We start from the raw sequence: 25,891 nt of genomic DNA, 5'->3' as shown, positions 1-25,891 counted from the left end.
CGCGCCCCGCCCCTGCCCCACCCACCCTCCCTTCCGGGGCCCAGGGAGAGGCGGGCTCACGGGGCTGTGTTCACGCCAGCCAGGCGGGGACGCAGGGGCCCCTCTGCTGCCTCTCGCTCCTTCCAGGCACACGTTTCAGTGCTAGGGACGCAACGGGGCGGGCAGACGAGTGGGGAGGGGGGCCACATGCCAGCCCGCTGCGCTTCCAGGACCCGCACCGGCCCTCTGTCCAGTGGTCTTACAAGGCCGAGACCTTGACAACGTTGCTGGCTATGGAAGGAATGTTCGTGTTGGGGCCCGGGCTGGCGGGGGGCGGCCGGCTCTCCCCCTCGGGGGTGAGCGCGGGCGGCGTGGGGATGCTGATGATGGCTGTGGTGATCTGGGAGGCTTTGCAGTTCGGTCTCAGTCCGTCGTCTGCTTTCAAGTTAAGGCTGGAGCGACTGGGATAGAGAAAGGGGGAGTTGAGGACGGCGCCCTCTGCTAGTGTCCCAGAGCTTCCTGGGCCCCTGGGGGAGTTGAGGACGGCGCCCTCTGCTAGTGTCCCAGAGCTTCCTGGGCCTCTGCGGGAGTTGAGGACGGTGCCCTCTGCTAGTGTCCCAGAGCTTCCTGGGCCCCTGGGGGAGTTGAGGACGGCGCCCTCTGCTAGTGTCCCAGAGCTTCCTGGGCCCCTGGGGGAGTTGAGGACGGTGCCCTCTGCTAGTGTCCCAGAGCTTCCTGGGCCTCTGGGGGAGTTGAGGACGGTGCCCTCTGCTAGTGTCCCAGAGCTTCCTGGGCCCCTGGGGGAGTTGAGGACGGCGCCCTCTGCTAGTGTCCCAGAGCTTCCTGGGCCCCTGGGGGAGTTGAGGACGGTGCCCTCTGCTAGTGTCCCAGAGCTTCCTGGGCCCCTGGGGGAGTTGAGGACGGTGCCCTCTGCTAGTGTCCCAGAGCTTCCTGGGCCTCTGCGGGAGTTGAGGACGGTGCCCTCTGCTAGTGTCCCAGAGCTTCCTGGGCCCCTGGGGGAGTTGAGGACGGTGCCCTCTGCTAGTGTCCCAGAGCTTCCTGGGCCCCTGGGGGAGTTGAGGACGGTGCCCTCTGCTAGTGTCCCAGAGCTTCCTGGGCCCCTGGGGGAGTTGAGGACGGCGCCCTCTGCTAGTGTCCCAGAGCTTCCTGGGCCCCTGGGGGAGTTGAGGACGGTGCCCTCTGCTAGTGTCCCAGAGCTTCCTGGGCCCCTGGGGGAGTTGAGGACGGTGCCCTCTGCTAGTGTCCCAGAGCTTCCTGGGCCCCTGCGTCTTAGGGCACGGTGGCGAGGGCAAGGTTCCGGTGTCCCTCCGTCTGCTCCTGGTATTCCGCCTGTAATTCTCCGCTCTCACTGTTAGTCCTAAGCTACCAACAATCGCCGCCTCATGGACATGGCCTCTGGGAGTCAGAGGATACGTTTTTTCCTCCGCGGGTGGTTTACCTAGCATTTGTGGCATTTGACTTCTGCTTTCCCTGAACTCTCTGTTACTTCCCGGAGGTGGTGGGAGCTGCCTTCATCTAAGCAGAGAAAGGCGGAGAGCTGGTCTGTGCTTCCCCGTCAGCCTGGCTGAGCCATGCCTCCCACAGCTGCGAACATGGCACTGGGATGCGTCACTTGTGGGTTTTGGGAGGAGTTGTTTTTTTTTGGTATCTAATCATAATTTAGGTTCTAGTATCCCCCAAATTGTATGAAGGGGCTCTGGGTTAACTTGTAAGGATGAGAAAGAAGTCAGGGGAGGAAAGGGAGGGGCCCAGGAATTAGATTAAGGGGACGGAGGGTTGGAGGACTCTCAGGGTTCTTCCAGCGTGGAGCTGGCTCAAGGCCGTGGACGGGCCGCCCGCACCCGTGCCGGCCGGGGGCACCCACCTGGTGGTGAGGGAGGGGGCCGGGGGCACCCACCTGGTGGTGAGGGAGGGGGCCGGGGGCACCCACCTGGTGCTGAGGGAGGGGGCCGGGGGCACCCACCTGGTGCTGAGGGAGGGGGCCGGGGGCACCCACCTGGTGCTGAGGGAGGGGGCCGGGGGCACCCACCTGGTGGTGAGGGAGGGGGCCGGGGGCACCCACCTGGTGCTGAGGGAGGGGGCCGGGGGCACCCACCTGGTGCTGAGGGAGGGGGCCGGGGGCACCCACCTGGTGCTGAGGGAGGGGGCCGGGGGCACCCACCTGGTGGTGAGGGAGGGGGCCGGGGGCACCCACCTGGTGCTGAGGGAGGGGGCCGGGGGCACCCACCTGGTGCTGAGGGAGGGGGCCGGGGGCACCCACCTGGTGCTGAGGGAGGGGGCCGGGGGCACCCACCTGGTGGTGAGGGAGGGCTGCTCGCTGCCCTGGATGTGGATCGTGCTGAGCTCCTGCATGCTGCGCAGGCGCGTGGCCGGCAGGTTGGAGTTGGGCAGGTGCGTGGTCTTCTTGCTCCGGCGGGAGCAGCAGGTGGTGGTGAGGCCCGGGTGGCTGGACAGCGAGGGGCTTCTCGTCGACGGGTAGTTCTGCATTGAGCTCTCCATGCAGTTCTGCTCGAACATCTGCTCGTCTATGAACTCGTGGTTCTGTGGGGAGCAGAGGGGGAGATGTAGGAAAAGGCGGGGGGGAGGGAGGGGAGGAGCCCCCGGACCTGGGCTGGTGGCCTGTCTCTGGTCCCGGGTCTGGGGAGAAGGGCTCCCAGCCGCCAGGAGCACAGACAGGCTGTCGGGAGGGCCGAAGGCCCACAGGCATCCGGCGGAGAAGGAAAGAGTTCTCCGGGCAGCCCTGGCTGCCGGGGGGAAGGGGACGGACTCTATATTCGGCAATCACGGTGTGACATGCGCTCCATCTCCAGCGTGGCTGAAGGGACACAGAGGACGAGGAGGGGCTAGCGGCCCCGTCAGAGCGGGGAGCAGCGACTGACCTCCCCCGCAGGCTGGGCGCAGGTTCGGGGTGTCAGGAGTCACTGTGGTGGGTAGTAGGGGTGCTGGGTAGTAGGGGTGCTGGGTAGTAGGGGTGCTGGGTAGTAGGGGTGCTAGGTTGTCTCTTCTGGATCGAATGGGGGGGAACCTGATGAATCTTGGTAAGTGTGAGACGCTTTGAAAGGTGCTGGATTGTTCGCAGAGTTGGGAGAGATTTGCTCTCAAAGGCCAAGGGGTCACGCTGTCAAAGTTATGGTTTATTTATTTTTTCACCTGATTATGGGGTGTGGATACCTGGAGGCACAGGGTTCCCTAGGTCAAGGGTAAGCATGGACGGGAATGCTAACAGCCTCCTGGCTGGAGGCCATCGGGATGGGGTGGCACTGAACCCGAGAGAGAAACAATGTGTCTGCCCAAGGAGACTAAAAACCCATGGAGCTGATGGTCTGGCCTGGGCTGCCGGAGTGCAGAGGAAGTCTGAAGAGAGGCAGCGTGAGGCCAGCCTGCTGCCCGTACCAGGAGTCCCCGTGGACTGGGAGGCGGCCCAGACGTGGCCCTGGACACTCGGAGGACACCAACACCGGTGCCATGCTCCTCCGCCCCCGCCACGCCCCCGGGAGGGAGGGTTACAGAGGAGTCGGAAAGGCACCGGGGGCTCCCGGGAGACCGGGAGCCTGAGCCGGCAGCCGGGGGTGACAGCGGAGAGAGGAGCAGCCCCAGGACCAGCAGCGCATGCAGAGAACAGACCGGGCAAGAGAGGAGGGTCCACAGACTCGGGACAGTCAGAGAAACAGCAACCGAATTTTTAAAAAGTTATACCTTGATGGTGGACGTTCGTACAGACAACAGGGGATCATCCACAAGATAGGACAACCCCTACGGGACAACATGCGACAGAAGATAAAAACACCATTGATTGGACATTCCGGCATTCCCAAGCTCAGGGTCGACATCCAGTCTCTCAATCCCGCATTCCCCCTCCTCGTCCCAGCATTCCAGCCCGGCCCCCATGTGACCCCGCTCAAACCCCGCGTTCATTCCTTCCCCCCCCCCCGACATTCCTCCCCTACAGCATTCCACCTCCGTAACCCAGTACCCCATCCCCACAGTCCGACATTCTCTCCCTCAGACTCCGCATTCCGCCCCTCAGCGCCAGCATTCCAGCCGCAGTGCCGGACCCCACTTCTCCAACGCCAGCATTCCAGCCCTTCAAACCCAGATGTCCCCGCCCATTCCGCCCCGCACATGCAGTTTGGAAAGGGCAGTCGGGGCCGGTCCCATCCCTTTGGCAAGCTCTGAGTCTTCCGGAGAAATTCCGGATACGCAGATACGGTTCTCGACACTAAAACACGTCGTACGTCTGGGGACCGGGGTTTGCAGAGGACCTCGCCACTTTGGGAGTCCTCACGGGGCCGCCACGTTTGACTCATAGCAAGAGTCACCTAAGGTCCATCACCCGCACTGGGGAGGCCAGCGTATGGGATATTCGGAACTAGAGAGTTCTTCCAAAGTGTGTTGAGCCCCGACTGCAGGCTCTTTGGGGTGGGAGGTGCTAGAAAGGACCAGGAAAGGATTTCACTTGGTCCCTGGTCCATGCTGACGTCTCTCTACTGTTCCTGGCACTTTTTGCCAAGGGTCCAGGGCCGGCACGCTGCCCTTCCTGTCAGTCTGTTGGTGAAGCACAGACATCATTCCACATTCTGACCAGGACGCCCTAAGCCATGGCTCTGTCTTAACCACCAGCCTTTCAGAGTCTCAACTCCCTGGAAGGGCAGGTGACTAAGAGGAGGAGGTAACAGTGAAGTCCCAGCGGAGGGAAGTCTCTGCACTGTCTCCTTCACTCACTGATCAAGAGGAATGGCGGGGGCACAGGGGACACACGGAGTGCACCAACCTAGCCCCGGGGACAGGACAAGGCTTGTTGCTACTGTCCCGTAGCAATCTAGCATCAGTTCAGCCCTGGGTTTGAAGAGGGATGCCCATCAGAACTGGGGAACCGACAGGCAGAGCCCTTGGCTCTCAGAAACCAAGAACTGGGCCGTGGCCAGGGGCCGGGGGCGTGGCGAGGCTGCGGTGACGGCCTCTGTGCTGCGTGCAGGGCAGAGCTGGCCCCGCTTGGCGGGCTTTGCCCACTCCCTGGGTCTTCCTGAGGTGGACCGAGGCCTCAGCTCTACTTTTGGACCTGAGGAGGACAGACGTGGACTGCTGAGGCTGGGCCACCATGAGGACGGGAGTGGAGTCCTGACCCTCACAGAAGGGCAGGGCGGGGAGGCGGGCCGCGGTGGCTGGGACTCACAGTGGTTTTCTCCAGGCAGTGCAGCAGGTGGTGGTGCTGGCTCTCGATGAGGGAGGTGGCCTTGCCCATGTGCTCCTCCTCCGGGGTGCCCTGGGGAGACAGGAGAGGAGGCCGGGTGAGAGCGGGTAGCCCTTCCGCCCGCCGCCCGCTTCATTTCTCCACGGAAGTTAGGACACGAGAGGTCTGTGTGAGCCAAATATTAGGGGCTCAACATGCCAGCCTGTGAGCTGAGGGTCCTCGGTCCTTCGTCTAAGGATGGTATGAGGAACAGGGGCAGTCCCATGGGAGAGGGGAGAGAACTGGCTGCTCCCTGGGGAAGTTACACTGGGGCACAGGCCAGGCAGTGCTGGTGCGCCCAGAAGAGAAAAGAGCCCACCATCTCTTCCATCACCCCCCCCACCCCAGCCCAGCTCCCCTAGCACCACCATTATCTCCACCGCTCCCACACAGCCCAGCTCCCCTAGCGCCCAGCACCAGCCCCATGCCCCCAGCCCAGCTCCCCTAGCGCCCAGCACCAGCCCCATGCCCCCAGCCTAGCCCCCCTAGCGCCCAGCACCAGCCCCATGCCCCCAGCCCAGCCCCCCTAGCGCCCAGCACCAGCCCCATCCCCCAGCCCAGCCCCCCTAGCGCCCAGCACCAGCCCCATCCCCCAGCCCAGCTCCCCTAGCGCCCAGCACCAGCCCCATGCCCCCAGCCCAGCCCCCCTAGCGCCAGCACCAGCCCCATCCCCCAGCCCAGCTCCCCTAGCGCCCAGCACCAGCCCCATGCCCCCAGCCCAGCCCCCCTAGCGCCCAGCCCCAGCCCCATGCCCCCAGCCCAGCTCCCCTAGCGCCCAGCACCAGCCCCATGCCCCCAGCCCAGCTCCCCTAGCGCCCAGCACCAGCCCCATGCCCCCAGCCCAGCTCTCCTAGCGCCCAGCACCAGCCCCCCTAGCGCCCAGCACCAGCCCCATCCCCCAGCCTAGCCCCCCTAGCCCCCAGCCCAGCCCCCCTAGCGCCCAGCACCAGCCCCATGCCCCCAGCCCAGCCCCCCTAGCGCCCAGCACCAGCCCCATCCCCCAGCCTAGCCCCCCTAGCCCCCAGCCCAGCCCCCCTAGCGCCCAGCACCAGCCCCATGCCCCCAGCCCAGCCCCCCTAGCGCCCAGCACCAGCCCCATGCCCCCAGCCCAGCTCCCCTAGTGCCCAGCACCAGCCCCATGCCCCCAGCCCAGCCCCCCTAGCGCCCAGCACCAGCCCCATCCCCCCAGCCCAGCCCCCCTAGCGCCCAGCACCAGCCCCATCCCCCAGCACCAGCCCCATGCCCCCAGCCCAGCTCCCCTAGCGCCCAGCACCAGCCCCACCCCCCAGCCCAGCCCCCCTAGCGCCCAGCACCAGCACCATCCCACACAGCCCAGCCCCCCTAGCGCCCAGCACCAGCACCATCCCACACAGCCCAGCTCCCCTAGTGCCCAGCACCAGCCCCATGCCCCCAGCCCAGCCCCCCTAGCACCCAGCACCAGCCCCATGCCCCCAGCCCAGCCCCCCTAGCGCCCAGCACCAGCCCCATCCCCCCAGCCCAGCTCCCCTTTTCTGCACCTAAAAGCTCCACCCCTCCAGCACAGAGCCCCTCACCTACCACCAGCCCCCCCCAGCTCAGGTGCCCTCACCTACCACCAACTCCACTAGAAACCCACCATCAGTTCTGTCCCCCCTGCCCAGGTCCCCTAGGCACCCACCACCAGCCCCACTAGAAACCCACCATCAGTTCTGTCCCCCCTGCCCAGGTCCCCTAGGCACCCACCATCAGCCCCACTAGAAACCCACCATCAGTTCTGTCCCCCCTGCCCAGGTCCCCTAGGCACCCACCACCAGCCCCACTAGAAACCCACCATCAGTTCTGTCCCCCCTGCCCAGGTCCCCTAGGCACCCACCATCAGCTCCAGTGCCTCGTTGAGGAGCCCGTTGCGCTTGCTGTGCAGGTAGGCGTTGGAGCTGCCTGTTTTGGCCACACGGATCCTGGCAAGGCGGGCCTTCTGTGATTGGCAGAGATAACCAAAGAGTGAGGTCTAAGGGTCGCGAGCCTGGCACACCCAGGGCCCGCGGGCTTTCCTCATGAGGCTGAGGTTCCATGATTGCAGATGCAAGGGAGGAAGGAGGCTGCTTTTCCCCAGCCTCACGGCTCTGACCACGGACCTGGGGCTCGGTCTGAGGAGCTGTGTCCCCTCTTTGTATAGCTCAGTCCTAGGGGTTCACTCTCACCTCTCCAGCCGGGAACTATCCCGGCAGGAGAAACGGCACTCGTCCAAGTCCTCCTCCCTCCAGCAGTCTCCTGACCTTTGTGGAGTCGGTGGAGTCTGTCCTGTTGGCCGCCTCTCATCCCTAACTGGGCTGGGGATGTCCCTCAGGAGCACGTCCCAGCCCTCCTGCCGTCCTCCGCAAGTGTCCAGTGCACTTCCTTGCATACGGCAGGTGCCCAGGTATTGGTTAATCATGAGAAAAGCAAAGACATGTGCGTGTGGCCCCTCAACACTTCCTAACTCCTCCGCTCGCTTCCCCAGCGCTCGTTAACGAAGGCGGCGCACGCTCTGTGCACTGAGTGACTCTCTCCCTCCAGAACGGCAGCTTGGTGAGGGCAGGAGTGCTTGTTCACTGCTGTGTCCCCAGTGCCCAGCGGTGTTTTACTACATAAATGAATCTGCAATCGCACATCTGTCTTTGGGAGTGTATGTGTGCACGGACGTGCTAAAATACACACACACACACACACACACACACACACACACACACACACACGTGCATATCCGTGGGGGCGAGTGTGCAAGCACGTGTGTGTGATGGAAGGCAGGCCGGGACACGTTACCACATGGCACTTTGGCTTCAGCTAGCACAAGTGAAAATGTCCCAGCTCCCACCTGGGAAGCTGTCAATGCGACACCCCCACCCCCAACCCTCTTATTTGCAGAGGAAGTGGGTGGGTCTGGACACACCGCACCTGCTGGCTGCTCTTCTTCCTAATGGTCACAATCAGTGTCATTGTGTCAGCAGCTGAACCAACCACAGACTGAGGCCAAAGAGGAGAGAGCGTTTGGGAGAGAGGGAGAAGGGACCAGGAGACAGGTTCCTGCTGGTTTGAGTAAACACAGGCGGCTGGAGGCCTGCGTCCCTGCAGACCCCGCCCAGGCGCTTACCACTGGGAGCAGAGCCCACGGGGACTCAGACCCTTCCTGGGGCAGAGCGTGCCTCCTCCTCCCTCTGGGAAAGAGCACGTGTCACTTCAGCATGGCCTCCGAACAGGGGAGGAGTCCTTGGAAGGTTGTGGCTGTTGCCATTTCTTCGTCTCCCTCTCCTCAACAAGGGAACGTGTCCCCTTCAAGCGTCCAGCTGGGCTGGTTCATCCACTAAGAGGGAGCCAGGGAGTCTGACTCAGGCTGGCTGTCAGCAGAGGCACAAAGGACAATTTCTACCTCTTGTTTCCTGGCAAGCTGCCCTGTGACCAACATGTCCCTGCAGGGACAGTTCAACTCCCTTCCCTGGTAAATCCCGGGGGAGGCCCGGGTTTGAACTTGGAAGATCTGCCTGCAGTTTCTGAGAAAGAACACTCTCCTAGTGGGGAGGAGGGCAGGGTGGAGAGTAAGCCTTATCCTCTGAGCAAAGCACATTCCGTCAAGTCCAGGGCAAGTCTCCGCCCCGGGGGTCCTGCTCCAGCCCGCCTCTCAGCTAGCGGTCTATGTTTAAACAAGTCCCTCATCATAGGGGAGGTGGCTGTTATTGCTTTGGATGGCAACTGGGTGTTGAGCGCTGCATATGGAAACCCGATCGTGTCAAGCTCATTACAGCCTTATATAACCTGACTGCACCACTTAGCGCCCGGCCTTTCTCATGTCTGGGGTTTGTCTTCCTCGCTGCCCAGAGATGAAGGAGTCTCCTGTTCCCCTTTGTGGCACTTCTTTTAATCTTATCTTACCCTGGGCCCTGTTACAGCAGCAGACTGTCATATCAAATGCACGGTATCGTTTAATCATTTCCCACGCAGGGTAGAGAGGTTCGCGACGTGTTTACGGAACCAAACCCAGCGTATGAAATCTGGTGAGGCTCTCGGGCTTGGTTTTGAGCTCCCGATGGCCAGAGTCTGGGGCTCGTTCGCACTTTTATCTTCGGCACGAACAGAACAGAGCTTGCACTGAGCAGGGCTTGCGACGGCTCGGGAAGGAAGATGCGCACAGTGGGGCAGAAATCCACGGCAATAAGGCCGCTGCAGGGGGCTCGGTCTCTGTGCCGGCCGGCCAGCTTCCCTCTCATCCGTGGCCGTACGTACAACATGAGAGTTCCTAGAGAATTTGAGACTGTCTAGGCTCTTTTAAAGATAAGACAGGGAGGACGTAAGGGCAAGTGACTGATCCGGGGTGAGGTGGTGAACGAGCAAGACCTCATTCAGCTCAGGTCAGCCGACTTCCAGGCCAAACGCCACCGCTTCCATAACACCCCTACCTCCTCCCCTGAATTTCAGCTCCCGTCGGGCAAGTTTCTAAGCCTGATGCACCAAGCCCGGGAAGTTGCATTTTCAGCAGGTGCGGAGAAGCCAGGGTTGGAGGAGAGGCCCGGATGGAGGACGCCGCCACCCTGGGACAGTTCCGGGACTGGTCTCCGCTCAGGTAGCTGCCAGTGCCCGGAAAACCCTCCCGATCGAGCCCTTCCTAGCTGTCTGGCTGCGGGTGCCCTGTGGCTCTAAGTGTTGGCACCACTTGCCCTGGGGGGGAGGCAGAGGGAGAAAAATGAGGAAGAAATGGAAAAGCCAATGGAAAACAGGGGCAGTCACACGATCGGGCATGAATCCCAGAGAAATGAAAACTTGTGTTCACGTGGGAGCCTGTGCGTGAATGTTCACAGCAGCTTTATTCACGAGAACCCCAGAGTGGAGTCACCCCAGGTGTCCCTCAACGGGCGAACGGGTAAACACCCTGTGCCACAGCCACCCCCGCCCCCGGGACACCGCTCAGCCAGGAGAAGGAGTGACACGGAATGGAGTCAGCCTCCGAGGGTGGCCCCGCCACACGAGTCCATTCACACCGCGTGTTTGAAAGGAAAGCATTTTATACGCGGAGGACACAGGGCTGTGAAGTTCGGGATGGGCTGGCGTAGGACAGGAGGGTGTGGTTATAAAAGGGGGCGGGATGAGACTGTTAAGTAACTTGACTGTGGTGGTGAGAGCATGAACCTATAAGAGGTGATAAGTGTAGAAAACTTCACACACACACACACACACACCAACTAAAACTGGGGAAATCTGAAGAGGAATGCCCAAACCCTGGTTGTGATCATCTTACAATTGTGTGTGAATCTATGATGATCTCAATGAACATTTTCATTAAAATAAAAGGATGAGCCTGGCCTGTGGTGGCGCAGTGGATAAAGCATCTACCTGGAATGCTGAGGTCGTCGGTTCGAAACCCCGGGCTTGCCTGGTCAAGGCACATACGAGAAGCAACAACTTTGAGTTGATGGTTTCTGCTCTACCCCCTGCCTTTCTTTCTCTCTAAATAAATAAACGAAATCTTTCAAAAACAAACAAAAGGATGGGCAGGCACCAGACGTAGAGATGGAGACCAAATCCCCACTCCAAATGCCCCATCTGTCCACTGCTCACCCCCTCACCTCAGCTGATCTTTAGGTCACGTGGCTCAGAGAGCAGCCTCTGAAGCCAACAGTCACAGAAAGATTTCGGTTACTATCCCAAGTGAGCCAGCGGGGAAGGGGAGGTTGCTGACTTCCTCAGCCTTGACACTCGAGGCACGTGGGCTTGAGTCTACTTGGCGTCACGGCTGTGTAGCTCCTGAACACGCGGTCTGGACTGAGAACTGTCACCAGCTTCCCTGGCCTCCTCGCCCATCTCTCCACACCCCACTCAGCCCCTAGGCCCCCCTTCCTCGCCTCACGGTGACAGATTCTAGAAGCAGGCAGGATTCTTGCGCCCCTTCCCCGCTCTCAGGGAGGGCAGGGGAAGGCACAGCTGAGCGTCCTGGAGGAGACAGGTCCGGGCAGAGTGAAAACACTGTCCTGTCCGTATTCATTCTGACTTCAAAGGGAGCCTGGAAGGGGAGCAGGAGGGTGACAGGGGTGGGCAGAGGGAGGGAGTCCCCCCTTCAGCTGTGTGGCAGAGGGAGGGATGTGCCAAAGCGGATTCCTTCTGGATTTTAGTCACACAGGATGATGCCCTCTGTAAAGTCTCGCAGGGAAATGGCCACCGTGCCGTTCTGTGCACGGGTGAGGCACTCTAGGAAGCAGTAGGGGTGGTGTGGGTGCCCAGAGCCCAGCCTGGGTGGGGGTGGCGCTGTCGTGGGCACAGCCTGGGCTCCTTCCTGTGTGAGCTGAGGATTCCTCTGAACCTCACCTGCTTGGCTAGATCCCTGTGCCAGCCCTAGTCCTGGCGGGTCGGAGTCCTGGGCTGGAAGTCGACCCAGTGTTCCCTGCCCCTTGCTCAGGACGGCATAATGAATTCAGAGCCTGGCTGTGCTGGCCCGCTGACAGGAACAGGGAAGAGATAAGACTTCTATTTCTGGGGTGGCTGGCAGGGGAGGGGGCGGGGGAGCCCTGACCTTGGGAGAGGGGTAGGAAATGGGCACTGGGAGACGGAGGGGGCAGCTCAGAGCAGCTCGGGCAGCTGGCCAGCCCCGACCCGGGCCGAGATAAGCCCAAATATATACATATGTCAGCACAGAGGGAGGGGGAGACAACAGGGCACAGAGGGGGCTACGAGGTCACCCAACAGGGGACATGCTGGGGTTTCTCTATAATTGCTTAACGTACAGTCTATTATTAAGTATTGCTGCGTGTGAAGTGGCATGCGTCCCAGAGCTAGCTGCCGTGGACGCTGCGGCTTCATTTCAGCCAGCGCTCACAGATTGTTCTGGAAGTCTGCGATCCTCCGCTACGTCAGGGACCCTGCCACTGGGCGGCTACCCTGTGCGTGGACGGACGGACGGATGGACGGCCAGCAGCAGGGGCCGCGGGGGGAGGAAGCAGCCCAGCTGCAGCGCGTAGGGCCTGCCACACAGTAGGTGCTCAGGAAGTGTTTGTGGAGTGAATAAACGAAAGAAAGAATAAAGGACACAAAACCTCCGGCCACCATAACTGACCCTTTCAATGAGGTCCCCCGTGTCCACTGTCCCCGGAAGTACCCCCTGGAGGGCAAGATGCCCTGAAGGCATAAAATGGACCCTCAGTCCTGGTCCTCCCCTCTCCTCCTAAAAGTCAGGATCCGGGAACCCTCGGGGGCCCTCACTGCAGGCGAAGGCCGGGCCGGGGGCTGAGGGCTGAGGGCTGGGGGCTGAGGGGGGGGCTGAGGGCTGAGGGCTGAGGGGGGGCTGAGGGGGGGGCTGAGGGCTGAGGGCTGAGGGGGGGCTGAGGGCTGAGGGCTGAGGGCTGAGTGAGGGCTGAGTGAGGGCTGAGTGAGGGCTGAGTGAGGGCTGAGGGCTGGGGGCTGAGGGGGGGGCTGAGGGCTGAGGGCTGAGGGGGGGCTGAGGGGGGGGCTGAGGGCTGAGGGCTGAGGGGGGGCTGAGGGCTGAGGGCTGAGGGCTGAGTGAGGGCTGAGGGCTGAGTGAGGGCTGAGTGAGGGCTGAGGGCTGAGTGAGGGCTGAGGGCTGGGGGCTGAGTGAGGGCTGAGGGCTGAGTGAGGGCTGAGGGCTGAGTGAGGGCTGAGTGAGGGCTGAGGGCTGAGTGAGGGCTGAGGGCTGGGGGCTGAGTGAGGGCTGAGGGCTGAGTGAGGGCTGAGGGCTGAGTGAGGGCTGAGGGCTGAGTGAGGGCTGAGGGCTGAGTGAGGGCTGAGTGAGGGCTGAGGGCTGAGTGAGGGCTGAGTGAGGGCTGAGGGCTGGGGGCTGAGTGAGGGCTGAGTGAGGGCTGAGGGCTGAGTGAGGGCTGAGGGCTGGGGGCTGAGTGAGGGCTGAGTGAGGGCTGGGGGCTGAGTGAGGGCTGAGTGAGGGCTGAGGGCTGGGGGCTGAGTGAGGGCTGAGTGAGGGCTGAGGGCTGAGTGAGGGCTGAGTGAGGGCTGAGGGCTGGGGGCTGAGTGAGGGCTGAATGAGGGCTGAGGGCTGAGTGAGGGCTGAGGGCTGGGGGCTGAGTGAGGGCTGAGTGAGGGCTGGGGGCTGAGTGAGGGCTGAGTGAGGGCTGAGTGAGGGCTGAGTGAGGGCTGAGGGCTGAGTGAGGGCTGAGTGAGGGCTGAGGGCTGAGTGAGGGCTGAGTGAGGGCTGAGGGCTGAGTGAGGGCTGGGGGCTGAGTGAGGGCTGAGTGAGGGCTGAGTGAGGGCTGAGTGGGGGCTGAGTGAGGGCTGAGTGAGGGCTGAGGGCTGAGGGAAGGGGGGGGGCGGTCGGAAGAGGTGGCTTCGGCCCTGCACCCGAGCCTCCTGCCATTTCTCCCCGCCCTGTGGGCGGATGGGGGCGCTCCCGGCCTTGCCTTCACCGGCAGGGTGCACTGGTCACCGCCGCCCTTGCCCGGGCCCCCTGGTCATGCTGCTGACCCTCGATGGCAGGTCTGTGCCTTGGTCCTGAGACGCCTGCGGGGACCGCTGTGCCGTCTGCCCCTGAACTCAATGGCTTCAGAGTGTCCTCCTTTCAGAGGGCTCCTTTTCCTTTTCAGCAGGTTTATTTTTGTCCCAGTGGCTTCTATAGGCTATTGTAGGGTACTGAAAAGCGGTGGTGTCCCCCCGGGAAGCTCCTGGCTGGACGAGGGAGGCGGCCAGGGCACTGCCGAGTCGTGGCGGCCGAGGTCACGGGAGGGGAGCCAAGGAAAGGGCACAGAATATCCGGAAGGGAGAGGACTGCTCTCGGAGAGCCGAGGGCCCGTGCAGGCTGCGGCTGGCCGGCAGGGCTGGAGCGTGGGCGCGGGCGGGCAGGGGGCCACCCTCCCGTCTGGGCCGGGCTCGCCGGGGGCTCCAGGCCCGGTGACCGGGCTGTGCCAGGTGCCGGGCCCGCCCGGGGGCTCCAGGCCCGGTGACCGGGCTGTGCCAGGTGCCGGGCCCGCCCGGGGGCTCCAGGCCCGGTGACCGGGCTGTGCCAGGTGCCGGGCCCGCCCGGCGGCTCCAGGACCGGTGACCGGGCTGTGCCAGGTGCCGGGCCCGCCCGGCGGCTCCAGGCCCGGTGACCGGGCTGTGCCAGGTGCCGGGCCCGCCCGGGGGCTCCAGGCCCGGTGACCGGGCTGTGCCAGGTGCCGGGCCCGCCCGGGGGCTCCAGGCCCGGTGACCGGACTGTGCCAGGTGCCGGGCTCGCCCGGGGGCTCCAGGCCCGGTGACTGGACTGTGCCAGGTGCCCAGGTCAAGGGCCAGGGCCCTCTCTGGTCCAGCAGCCCCCTCCCCGCCCTGGCTCCCGGGCTTACCTTCTGTGCCCTGCGTTTATCAGCTCTCTGGTTCTGGTGGTAAATCCGGCTGAAGTTGGAAACGATCACAGGGACTGGCAGGGCGATGACCAGGACGCCGCTCAGGGAGCAGATGGACCCAAAGATCTTCCCGGCGATCGTCTTGGGCACCATGTCTCCGTATCTGAGGGAGAGAGAGAAACAGGTGTAAGGAAGAGGGGCCATTTGAGAAACAAGTCAGACTCTCCTGACAATCACCCGTCCATCCATCCATCCATCCATCCATCCATCCATCCATCCATCCATCCATCCATCCATCCGTCCATCCATCCGTCCATCCAACAACTGTTTCGAGTGCCTGTTTAGGTACTGTGACAAGACCTGATGTATATAGGGAATGAACAAAACAGGCATGAACCTTATGTTCATGGAGCCACCATCCTATAAGGGGAAGACCACCCACAGGTAAATGAATTTGTAAAAACATCGTGACTCATGGTTACCTCTCCGAAGGGAACAGACACAGGTGCCATGCCAGGTAGGGAAGTGTGGTCAGGAAAAGCCTCTCTCAGGAGAGAACACAAACTGAGATCTGAAAGTAAAGCATCTAGCCATGCAGCACCCCTGGGGAAGGGTGTGCCAGGCAGAGGGAACAGACAGTACGGAGGTCCTGAGGTGGACGGAGCTTCGCCTGTTCTAGACTAGGTCAAAGAGCCAGCAGGGCTGGAGCGAGGACTGAGTTATACAAAAGGGGGTGGCGGTGGCGGTGGCAGGCGGGGGGGGGGGGGTGAGGGGCTGGCACAGACGACGCAGAGTCCATGGGCCATGAGGAGGGGTGTAGATTTCATCCCAAGTGCAGTGAAAAGTCATGGGTGAGCTCTAAACAGAAAACACGATCTCATTTATGACGATAAAATAACATACACGAAACCCACCTGCTAACGTAGAGATTTATAGTTTACAAAGCACTCTTATACACTGACCTCACAGAAGCCCCATGAACCCTGTGAACATGGCGTCCTTGTCCCCATTGTACAGACGCAGCCACTGAGGCTCAGAGGCAGGGAGGATACTGCCCTTCTTCGGGTGCGCTGGGATTAAAACCCACTGCTCTGGCTGTTGTCTCTTTCCCATAAACACTGAGCGAGGGGGGACCAGCGCTCTGACACGCAGTCCCGCGAGCCAGGACACCACTTTGGGACGGTGCCGAAGCCCCAGCTCCAAGATACACTCTGTCAGCTGCCCTGGGACGGGCTTGGCCTGGGTCCCCCTCAGCCCTGGGCAGGCGGGCTGGAGTCTGGCTCCTTCAATCAATAAAATACTCTCCACAGGGTGAAGTGTTTAGCCTCTTCTTTACTGAGATAATTTAAAGGTCTTATTAAGCAAAGAGCAGGTGCCAACTCCTTTGGCCAAAGGCAGAAACACCAGCTCTCCCCCCTCTGTGCCTCTGGGCATCGGAGCAGAACACAGGCTGAGGATGACCAGGAATCGCTGCTGAAATTGTGAGGCTCAAAGTCACTTGTCCCGAGGGCAGGGCAGTGTCCTGGGTCCCCAAGAGGAGGAGGAAGGGGACGGGGTGAGCCAATTCAGAAGCAGAGCCCACAACACCTCCTGAGCAGCTGAAGGCTTTGGGGGGACGGTAAGCCGTGGTCGGTGGTTGGTGGTTGGCGGTTGGTGGTCGGCGTGTATTCGGGGAGTGAATGAATGGTCTGGTTTAAGCCCCTCACAACCTCTGAAGTTGGCTCCTGTCTTAAAAACTGTCTCCCTTCTCCCTCAGCGTCAGGCCCTTTGTCCTGGTCCAAGGTGTCTCGGCCGTGCCACTGACGTTAAGACCTGCGGCGGCTCCTTCTGGGAACTTGATGCTAGGTGTGCCTTCTCGGCCGCCATGCTCAGGAGCGGGCGCCAGTGAGGTGGTCGAGGACTTGGCTTCCAGAGTCAGACAACCTGGGTTCAAGGCCCACCCAGCCCCAACATAAAATTAACTGCGAAACTCTGGGGGACAGTACCTTTAGACCTCAGTTTCCTTGTCTATATAACAGGAAGACGGCAAGAGTAGCCTCGGTCACAAGCCTATTGTGACATATGCAGCTCTATAGACCATAGATGCTATTCCTTCTACCTAGGCATTCTGGTAACCATGCTCTCTGTTGCTGGGAAGCTCTAAACAGACAGCCGACTGGCCCAAGTTCAAATACTCCCAGTGACGAAGAAAAGGGGGCTGCCCCACGGCGGTGCCTTCTGTGAGTTGGGATTTTCAGAAGGCGATGGAAAGGCAGATGAAGACTAAGCATGGCAGGAATGTGTAAGAAAGCGTCTGGGCCTGGCCTGATGGCGCAGTGGATAGCGCATCGACCTGGGACGCCATGGTCACAGGTTCAAATCCCTGGGCTTGCCCGGTCAAGGCACATATGACAAGCAAGTAGCAAGCAGTGAACAACTAGTGAAGCGTCTATGAGTTAGTGCTTCTCACTCCCTACTTGCCTCCTCCATCTATACAATTAATAAGTAAAATCTTAAAAAAAAAAAAAAAAAAAAAAAAGCAAGTGTCCAGAAGGCTCCACTTCAGAGCGATCGGGGCTGTGGGAAAAGTGCTAAGGACAACAGAAAGCTGGGCTCACCCACAGGGACGGCGGTGCCTCCGGCCCGGGGCGGACAGTCTGCTGACAACGGAGGAGAGAGAGAAACAGAACAGCGCGACCTCTGGGCCCGCCGTGCCTTCTCCACAGAGGAGAACGGGCTTCCTCTGGGAAAGGCTGGGACAAATGTGCGTGAAAAGGATCCGGGCCCTGGCCGGTTGGCTCAGCGGTAGAGCGTCGGCCTGGCGTGCGGGGGACCCGGGTTCGATTCCCAGCCAGGGCACATAGGAGAAGCGCCCATTTGCTTCTCCACCCCCCCCCCTCCTTCCTCTCTGTCTCTCTCTTCCCCTCCCGCAGCCAAGGCTCCATTGGAGCAAAGATGGCCCGGGCGCTGGGGATGGCTCCTTGGCCTCTGCCCCAGGCACTAGAGTGGCTCTGGTCGCGGCAGAGCGACGCCCCGGAGAGGCAGAGCATCGCCCCCAGGTTGGCAGAGCATCGCCCCTGGTGGGCATGCCGGGTGGATCCCGGTCGGGCGCATGCGGGAGTCTGTCTGACTGTCTCTCCCCGTTTCCAGCTTCAGAAAAAAATACAAAAAAAAAAAAAAAAAAAAAAAGGACCCGGAGCTCGAGGGAGGGGACGGGAGAGCAGGCATGTGCCCAGCCGTCCTCGGTGGGCTCCAATCCCAGGCCCACCTGGATCCCACCCCAGAGACGGAGAGAATGCGGATGCAGTGGTGGGACCACTGCCCAGGGAGCAGTCTCGGTGCCGCCGAGAACAAAACCAAGATGGAAACGGTTGTGTTGATATTTGTAAGGAAGGGAAGGGCAGGTCTAAGAAGCCAGAGACCAACAGGTGTGACGTCCATCAGTGCCGCCATCAAACTGCTGCTGGCCGCATCTGAGAGCAGACTATTACGCGGAGAGCTGGAGAGCATTGGAAAACGAGCCGTGTTGGTGCGCTAAGTGTGGATCTTGCCAAACGCACCTCGCTCCTGGTTTGGAGAGGGTTAACTGGCTGGTGGATCGGAGGACTGCTACGGACCCACTGCGTTGTGAGTTTTTGCAAGACCTGTTCTTGGCCCAGTTTTTTATGTCCTTGGCGAGCCGTGAGCCGGGGGAAGTGGTGGGGACGGCAGTGTGGCTGGTAGGGTCCAGACAGCCGTCTTTAGCCTTCTGGCCCTTCTCTAAGATTACCAACCGTGGGCCCCCTGCCAGCCAAGGAAGTTCATATTTCCATGTTAGAAGGGTCCGTCCCTCAGGGAAAGAGTAAACGAGTCCATGGAAGAAAGGGTGGACCTGGAGTCAGGTGTCCAGTGGTGTGTCCCAGAATTCCTCCACCACTTCCACAAAGCCAGAGGGAGGCGGGGTGGCCTCCGGACTCCGCAAAGAGACAGGGTCAGGTTCGGGGTGGGGTCTTGGCCCCACGTGACTTGCTAACTAGTAGTTGAGTGACTTTGGCAAAGTTATTTAACCTGAGCCTCTCCCAGTATAAAATGGGTATCATTTGCCTAACTGAGAGGGTGGAGATCCTTGCGAGGTAATTCAGAAGGCGCATGTCTGGGGAAATATAAGTTCTCTACCAATAGCCGGTGTGGTGGGTACGCAGCCTGGGGTCTGCTGATTGCCTCCCCGAGCAGGACGGCGCCCCGCCCCCACCGCTGTGAGGCAGACTCAGCCCCGAGCACTGTCAGAGGGGCCCCCACGTCCTCACAGAACTTCCCCGCTGCCCCTTCTCCCACTGGTCACAGTCAGTTCCAAATAAGGCACCTGACTCAAGCTGGGTCAGCGAGTTCCTTTCCTGGCTTCATTTCTTAACGGCTTTATTGAGACATAATTTATACGCGCTAACGTTCAGCCATTCGAATTGTACAATTCAGTGGTTTAGTGTGTTTACAGAGTTGTGCTACCGTCACCACAGTCTAATTTTAGAACACTTTGGTCACCCCAAAGAAGAAACCTCACACCCATTAGCAGTCAGTGATCTCTCTACACCACCCCCCTCAGCCCTAGGCAACCCCTAATCCACTTTCTGTCTCCCTGGATTTCACTCTTCTAGACATTTCTAGAAATGAAATAGTAGAGTGTATGACTTTGTGTGTCTGGCTTTGCTCACTTAGCGCAATGTGCTCAGGTTCAAGGTTGGTCCGTGTGGCATCACGGACCAGACTTCATTTCTTTTCGAGGATGAATGTTGTCCCATTGTGTGGACAGGCCTCTGGTGTTTATTCATTCATCAGTTGATGGACATTTGGGTCATTTTCACCTTTTGGCTATTATAAATAAATTCTGCTATTAAAATATGTGTACACATGGGCCCGGCATGTGCATGTCCTGGGTTTGATTTCCGGCCAGGGCTCACAGGAGAAGCGACCATCTGCTTCTCCACCCTTCCCCGCTCTGTCTCTCTCTTCCCCTCCTACAGTCAAGGCTCCATTGAAGCAAGTTGGCTTGGGTATTGTGGATGGCTCCATGGCCTTCACCTCAGGCATTAGAATGGTTCTGGTTGCAAAGGAGCAATGCCCCAGATGGGCAGAGCATCGCCCCCTGGTGGGCATGCCCAGTGGATCCCGGTCTGGCACACGGCACACGCGGGAGTCTATCTCTCTGCCTCCCCGCTTCTCACTTAAGAAAAATACAAATAAATTAAAAAAATATATGTGTACAAGTTTTTGTGCAGACACACATTCTCATTTCTCTAGGAGTTGTATGGTAACTCTGTAACAATCAGAGGAACCGTCAGACTGTTTTCTAAAGTGCTTGCACCATTTTACAATCACACCAGCAATAAATTAGGGTTCTGGTTTCTCCATATCTTCACTATTGTTACTATTTGCCTCTTGATCCCAGCCATTCTCCTGGCTGTGAATTTCCCTTCTTGGCTAAAGCAACCTTTTCCCTTCTCCTGGATTTTTTTGAGACCAGATCAATCTCTTTCAAAGAAGTTGAAGCTGCCAACAAACAAAGGTCAGGAGCTGTTTGCGGCCATACTTTCTGCCCTGGGGAAGAGCCAGGCTCTCGCTTAGAGAGGAAGCCGGCGGACACGTAGAAAGAGCTGGGGGAGGGAACGGGAACTGATGGAGTTCAAGTTCCCGCCCTAACTCTTCCTGGGGACAGCTCCACTTTTGCCCATCCTGTGGCTTAGCTGTTCCATCCTTCCTTTGACTGCATAGCGACAAATTATTATTTTTGTTCAACCTTCTTCCATTTGGATGCCATGATGATGACACGATGGTGAAGGCAAGGCCACTGCTGATTATTTTTAAGCAAGCTCTTCACATTCTAAGGGACAGAGCTATGCACTATGAATTGAGGTCTTGAGGAGTCAAAAGGACTTTAACAGGTGGTAATTGAGGGTGAAACCAACCAGATTAATTTTAACAAAGACAGATGACAACACCAGCATTTTGATTCACATAATCAATGACTAGTACAGTCAGGGGACAGACCGGCTTAAAAGCCGTAGAACTTCAACACGGCCGCCGGCTGGCGCACCTGATGAGAAAAAAACCCACGGGCACCTGAGGCTCGATGGGTGAGGGTACAGTTTCCAGAAACAGGGAGTGGGCGTTCATCCTCGGCTCCTTGGGCAGACCACTTCTAGGCTGCTGCGTGGGGTCCTGGCCACCATATAGTCTACACTGATGAGCTGGCCTGTGTCCAGAGAAGGGAGGTGGGCATGGCGCACTCTCTGGAAAGGGAAGCGAAGGAATGGGGACATTTGGCCTGAAGAAGAGGGGCAGTAATGGAGGGATGGAGGGAACCGTGGACAGGACCTGTGCTGAGGAAATTCACGTGTATCAGGGGGTCGTTCAGTGACCCCTCGAGGAGGGTGAGCCCTCTGTAGGGATGAGGAGCCCCAGTCCAGGGAGGACAGCGACCCGTTCAAGATCATTCAGCAGGAAGGGACAGACTGTCCGGGTTAAAGCCCAGGCTGGGCTGTTTCCATCGCCCTGCTCAGGCCCCCCCCCCCCCCATCCTGCTCCGCCAGGGTCGGGGGAGAGGATGGGGTCAGAGAGGGCTCTGCGGAGTCGGCTGGAGCTCACCCCTTCTCCTGCCCCCCCGCCTCCGCGGCAGAAGCACAGCACCCCAGTTAAAGGTGTGGACCCTGAGAGTCACACTCCCGGAGCAAAGCCCCCGGCTCTGCCACGTTTCATTAGCTGGGTGACTTTGGACACACTACTCGACTTCTTTGTCCTCAGTTTCCTGGGATTGATAAAATAATGGTACCCACTTTACAGGGTTATTGTGAGGGATTAAACGAGTTGCTATTTGTAAAACAGTGACTCCTGGCTCAGAATGAGAACTTTATAAGTCTTTATTGAATAAATCCTGGACTTAGACCACCATTGTTTCTAGACTGGACTTCGGCAAAGCCTCTTAACCTGACTTCTCGCTTTCACTTTTATTCCCCTTTAATTTACAAAGCAGCGTCTTCTTAAAGGCATGCCACCCCCCCTGCTCAAAGCGCTCTGACAAATGTGGGTTCAGCATGTGAGTGAATGACTGACACCTGCCTCGCGACGCTGTTGCAAGGCTGACAGGCCTGCTACACTGCAGACATGCAGTAACCAGCGGCCGATGATAATGGTCACTACGCAATGGGCAGTGACTCCCCCGGGCCCCCCACCCTGGACAGTCCTAATGCATCGACGGCCTATTTTCTTTGTGGAACTTGGAGGAAAGCGAGGGGTGAGGAAAGGAAAAACAGAAACCGCCCTGGCCTGGAAACAAATTTGAAGCTCTACCCTTATTTCCTTCTTGTCTTACTCCTCTCATGCAAATAAGGACTCTCTTCTCCCACCCTTTCCCGGCTCTGTGCCCGTGGGAAAGGAAGGGGCAAGAAAGCTCTTCCTGGAGGTGACACCGCAGGTATGGGTGGGCTGCGGTGACCGCCCCAGACATCAGGCTCACGCCCAGGCTTTGCCCCAGGGCCACGGGGAGGCAGCTGCCTGTCCCCGGCCAGGCGGGACTCGGGAACTCCGAGCTTCCCGACCACCTCTCCCCCAGCACCCTCGACAATCCGCAGTGATGTCTGGGCTGTGGCAAGAGCAGGGAAGCTTACCCTCCTAATATAGAAGGCTAATTAATTTGTATGAGGGCTTAAGGATAATTAAACTTTTTATCTGAACTTAAGCTGCACAAACCACCCGCCTCGTACAATTAACTGCTGCCTTGACTTCCTCCTCCAGGTGCCGAGAGATAAGTGGCGGCCAGGTTCCTTGTCTGATTCTGCCGGAGGCGTGGGGTCCGTTCTGGCCCAGAGGTCCGGGCGTGGCCCCGCAGGGCCCAGCTGCTCCCAGCTCAGCCGAGGAGACGGCCCTAGTCGGGAAAGGCATGCACTTCTAGAAACTGGGCCTTCGCGTCCATCCTTCCCGGTCTCGGTCCCCGGGAGACTTGTCCCCATTTGACAAGAAAGCCGTGAGGAACAGCACATATGTCTGGTCGAACGACGGTGCTCCCTCAGAGACCTTGTCCCCAGGCCTGTCCTGTCTGCCACTTTCTCCATATGGCCACCAGGACAGCCCCTCTCCTGGGCTGGTTCTCAGCCCTCTGCCGCCCCGGGCCAGCAAGCGCTTCTCACACAGGACGGGCCGCCTCACTGGAACGGAGCACGGGCCGTGACAAGCCTTTGGTTGGTTCGAGCTGTCGTGGGCTCGAACTGCAGAAGGGTGGGCTGGGTCTCGGGAGAAAGTGGGAAGGGCCCATAAGGTCTACAGAGCAGAGGTGGGCGTGAGCGGGGGCGGTCCAGCGGAGCTCCCAAAGGGGATGGACGTTCAGGTCACAGCCGCGGAGAGGCCAGCAAGTCAGGGCGCAGAAGCTGGGTGGGCACGTTGTTGGGGCAGATAAAATATATTATGCTCACTTTGTCAAAGACAGCGCTGCCCACGAGGAGGCCGTCGCCCAGGTGATATTAATGTGTGTTGAGAATCGTTGTAGCCTGGGGCTTGGTTTTGGGATTAAGCCTTTCCCACCCTTTTTTGATGTGGGGAGGTACAATCCAATCATACCTCAGAGAAGTGACTTTGTATTAGAGACTTCCCTATTTTGTATATTGGATTAAGAGTTTGGATTTCTACACTATAAAATGGGGACGGAACGAGAGTTTGTGCTCTTGGTTCCTGAGGTTAGCATGAGAGAGCAGAGAGAGTAGAGCCAGCAGCGGGAGAAAGGCCACGTGGAGGAGGCCAGGAGAAGCAGCCAAGATGGTGGAGTGCTGAGTGAGATGCCAGTTTGTGTAGAGTTTGTAATTAGGATAAGGAAAGAGATGGGGAACAGAGGTGAATAAGTCTGGTGAGCTAGAAACCTTTGATTCTAGGAAACTCGGATAAGTCAGTGGCTTTGTGAGCACTGAATGTGACTGGGTTTTGGAGCCCAGTGTGTATTTTTACTTGCCTGCCGGGTGCAAGCTAGGATTAAAGACTATGGCCCATCAGTTTTTGGCTCTGCTGTTTCTTTACCGACTGTCCGAATCCAATGCGAACCTTCATGGGCCAGGTGGCTGCTGTGATGGTTGCCCTGGCCGTGACTTCTGGCTTTACACACGTGCACACAAGACAAGGCCTCCTGGACAGTGTTTGCTGGTGGTGCAGGCTTTTTGGAAGGTCCAGCCCGGACCCTGCCGGCACCTCCGGTTCTCCCGAGGCCCAGCTGGGAGGGCCACAGACACGGTGAGAGACGAGCGGGCAAGAGGCAAAGAGAGGGCAGAGAGGAGTTCGCCCTCGCCAGACAGATGGAGGTGCTAAGTGACTTGGCTACTTGGTCCTGCCCACGGCCACCAGGTGTCCCCACTCACCATAGCACTCTGTGCTCCGCTGCCCCGTGGGCAGATCCAGTCTGCACCAACTGCCCTTCCCGGTCGGATCGGCCCCTGCTCCCTACCCTGTGCCGTCCAGTACCCCCTCCCTCCCCCTCCCCAGGCCGGGAGACAGTCTCCCTTTTCCTCTAAGCCCTACCTGAACTGCACGGGACTCCCTGTTGTCTCAGAGTCTCACACTCGGACAGGGTCTCGAAGGGGCTGCCGGGGTGACAAGCCCAGCCCGACAGGGCACGGAGTCCTCTCCACGGTGGCCTTTTAGCCTCTGCTCTACCCCTGAGAAGGTCCCTCCACAGTCCTTGGTGTCAGACAGACCGGCGCTTCCTGGGCCTCAGTTTACCCTTCTGAAAATGGCACTGCGAAGACCTACCTGGCAGGGCGGCTATGAAAGTCACGTCTGTGAAAGCTTTTTATAAACTCTGAGATGGGCTTAGTTACAACTAGCTTTATATGTAAACTATATGTAAATGATGCCATAGTTTATATATAGTTTATAGTTACTATATGTGTGTAAACCCTAGTTCTACATATATATAATGAGCTATAGTTATATATAAAACTTGTTATAATTCTCTAACTATGTATAACTAGTTATAACTGGGACCTTAGTTGTTACTGTTATTCTGCATAAAACAACCTGGGTGGGGGGAGGGCTACGCACATGGTCAGTTTACCTGAAACTTGCACCTTGAGCCCCAGCTCTGCCCTGGGGAGCCCCCGAGGATGTCTGTCCCTCTGCCCTCCCCCCGGCTCCTGAGGCACACACCCCGGCTCCACCTGCCCTTTGTCCTGCACTGCTGCTGTCCTGTCACACCTACCTGTCCTGTCTTCCCCGACAGCCCTCAGAGTGACTTTTAATCACCGCGGAACTATCCTAACTGATTCTAGCAACCCAGCCTATGCAAGGTTGGCAGGAACAGGGTGGACGTGAGGGCCCAGGGGTGGCTAAGAGAGAACCAGATAACGAGGCTCTTCTTCATAAAATATGGCACGAACCCATGTACCTGGCAGGTGCTTTACTCGGCTCCGAAGACACGGAGGTGACCCCTCCTGTCACCAGCTTACAAAGGGAGATGGGGCCGGGGGTGGGGGGCAGAGAGCAAGCAGGCTGCTACAGACCAGGGGGCGAGTGCTGTCACCATAGCACTCTGCCCTCTGCTGCCCCGTGGGCAGATCCAGTCTGCACCAACTGCCCTTCCCGGTCGGATCGGGCCCTGCTCCCTGTCAGGTACCCCCTCCCTCCTCCTCCCCTCCACCTCCTCCCCAGGCCAGAGACGGTCTCCCTTTTCCACTAAGCCCTACCTGAACTGCACGGGACTCCCTGTTGTCTCAGAGTCTCACACTCGGACAGGGTCTTGAAGGGGCTGCCCGGGTGACAAGCCCAGCCCGACAGGGCACGGAGTCCTCTCCACGGTGGCCTTTTAGCCTCTGCTCTACCTCTGAGGCAGTCCCTCCATAGTCCTTGGTGTCAGACAGACTGGCGCTTAAGACATGAGTTTCCTGGGCCTCAGTTTACCCTTCTGAAATGGCACTGCGAAGACCTACCTGGCAGGGCGGCTATGAAAGTCACGTCTAATGCAAAGGACTTGGGCTTTGGATTGTCAACCTGCTTCTCTCTCTGCCTGCGCTACTTCGGGCCAGTGACTTAGCACCTGATCTCCTTCTGCTGTAAAACCAGGAGTCACATCTCCTTACAGGGATGGTGACTGTGTCCTCACAGACCCTGTGGTGTGGCACTTACCACTGTCTGATGAATGTCTTTCTACCCACTAGTCGGGGAGCCCCAGGAGAGCAGGCCTGGCATTGTGCCAGGCACACAGTAGGGCCTCAGAAATCTAGCATCATCGTCTTGAAGATGGGGTTAGAATTTCAGCACTTCTGCCATTTGGGACACGTGACGGGCTGTTCAGAGGGACTTTTGGGTGGTGGACCAAATGCAGTTGGTTCTAAGGTGGGTTTCCAGGAGCCCGCATCAGGACTAAGATCCTGGGTCCCCAAGACACTGAACT

At 59.3% G+C, this 25,891-nt stretch overlaps 1 protein-coding gene across 2 annotated transcripts in view; it reads right to left on the bottom strand.

Moving 5' to 3' along the window:
* Positions 1-47: 47 nt before the first annotated feature.
* Positions 48-25,891, bottom strand: part of KCND3 (potassium voltage-gated channel subfamily D member 3) — a 186,718-nt gene continuing 160,874 nt past the window's right edge. Inside the window, exons 3-8 of one of the 2 annotated variants that reach the window (XM_066353235.1) lie at positions 14,515-14,677; positions 7,083-7,184; positions 5,174-5,263; positions 3,697-3,753; positions 2,294-2,541; positions 48-440 (exon numbers count right to left, since the gene is read on the bottom strand). In XM_066353235.1, the coding sequence (XP_066209332.1) occupies positions 239-440; positions 2,294-2,541; positions 3,697-3,753; positions 5,174-5,263; positions 7,083-7,184; positions 14,515-14,677 (862 nt within the window). In that variant the 3' untranslated portion in view covers positions 48-238. The remainder of the gene's footprint in view (positions 441-2,293; positions 2,542-3,696; positions 3,754-5,173; positions 5,264-7,082; positions 7,185-14,514; positions 14,678-25,891) is intronic. The other variant, XM_066353236.1, reaches the window with a different exon arrangement.

Source organism: Saccopteryx leptura, chromosome 11, assembly GCF_036850995.1.
Source record: "Saccopteryx leptura isolate mSacLep1 chromosome 11, mSacLep1_pri_phased_curated, whole genome shotgun sequence".
NCBI lineage: Eukaryota > Metazoa > Chordata > Mammalia > Chiroptera > Emballonuridae > Saccopteryx > Saccopteryx leptura.
The sequence above is the reverse complement of the archived record's forward strand: the minus strand, read 5'-3'. Positions and strand labels throughout refer to the sequence as shown.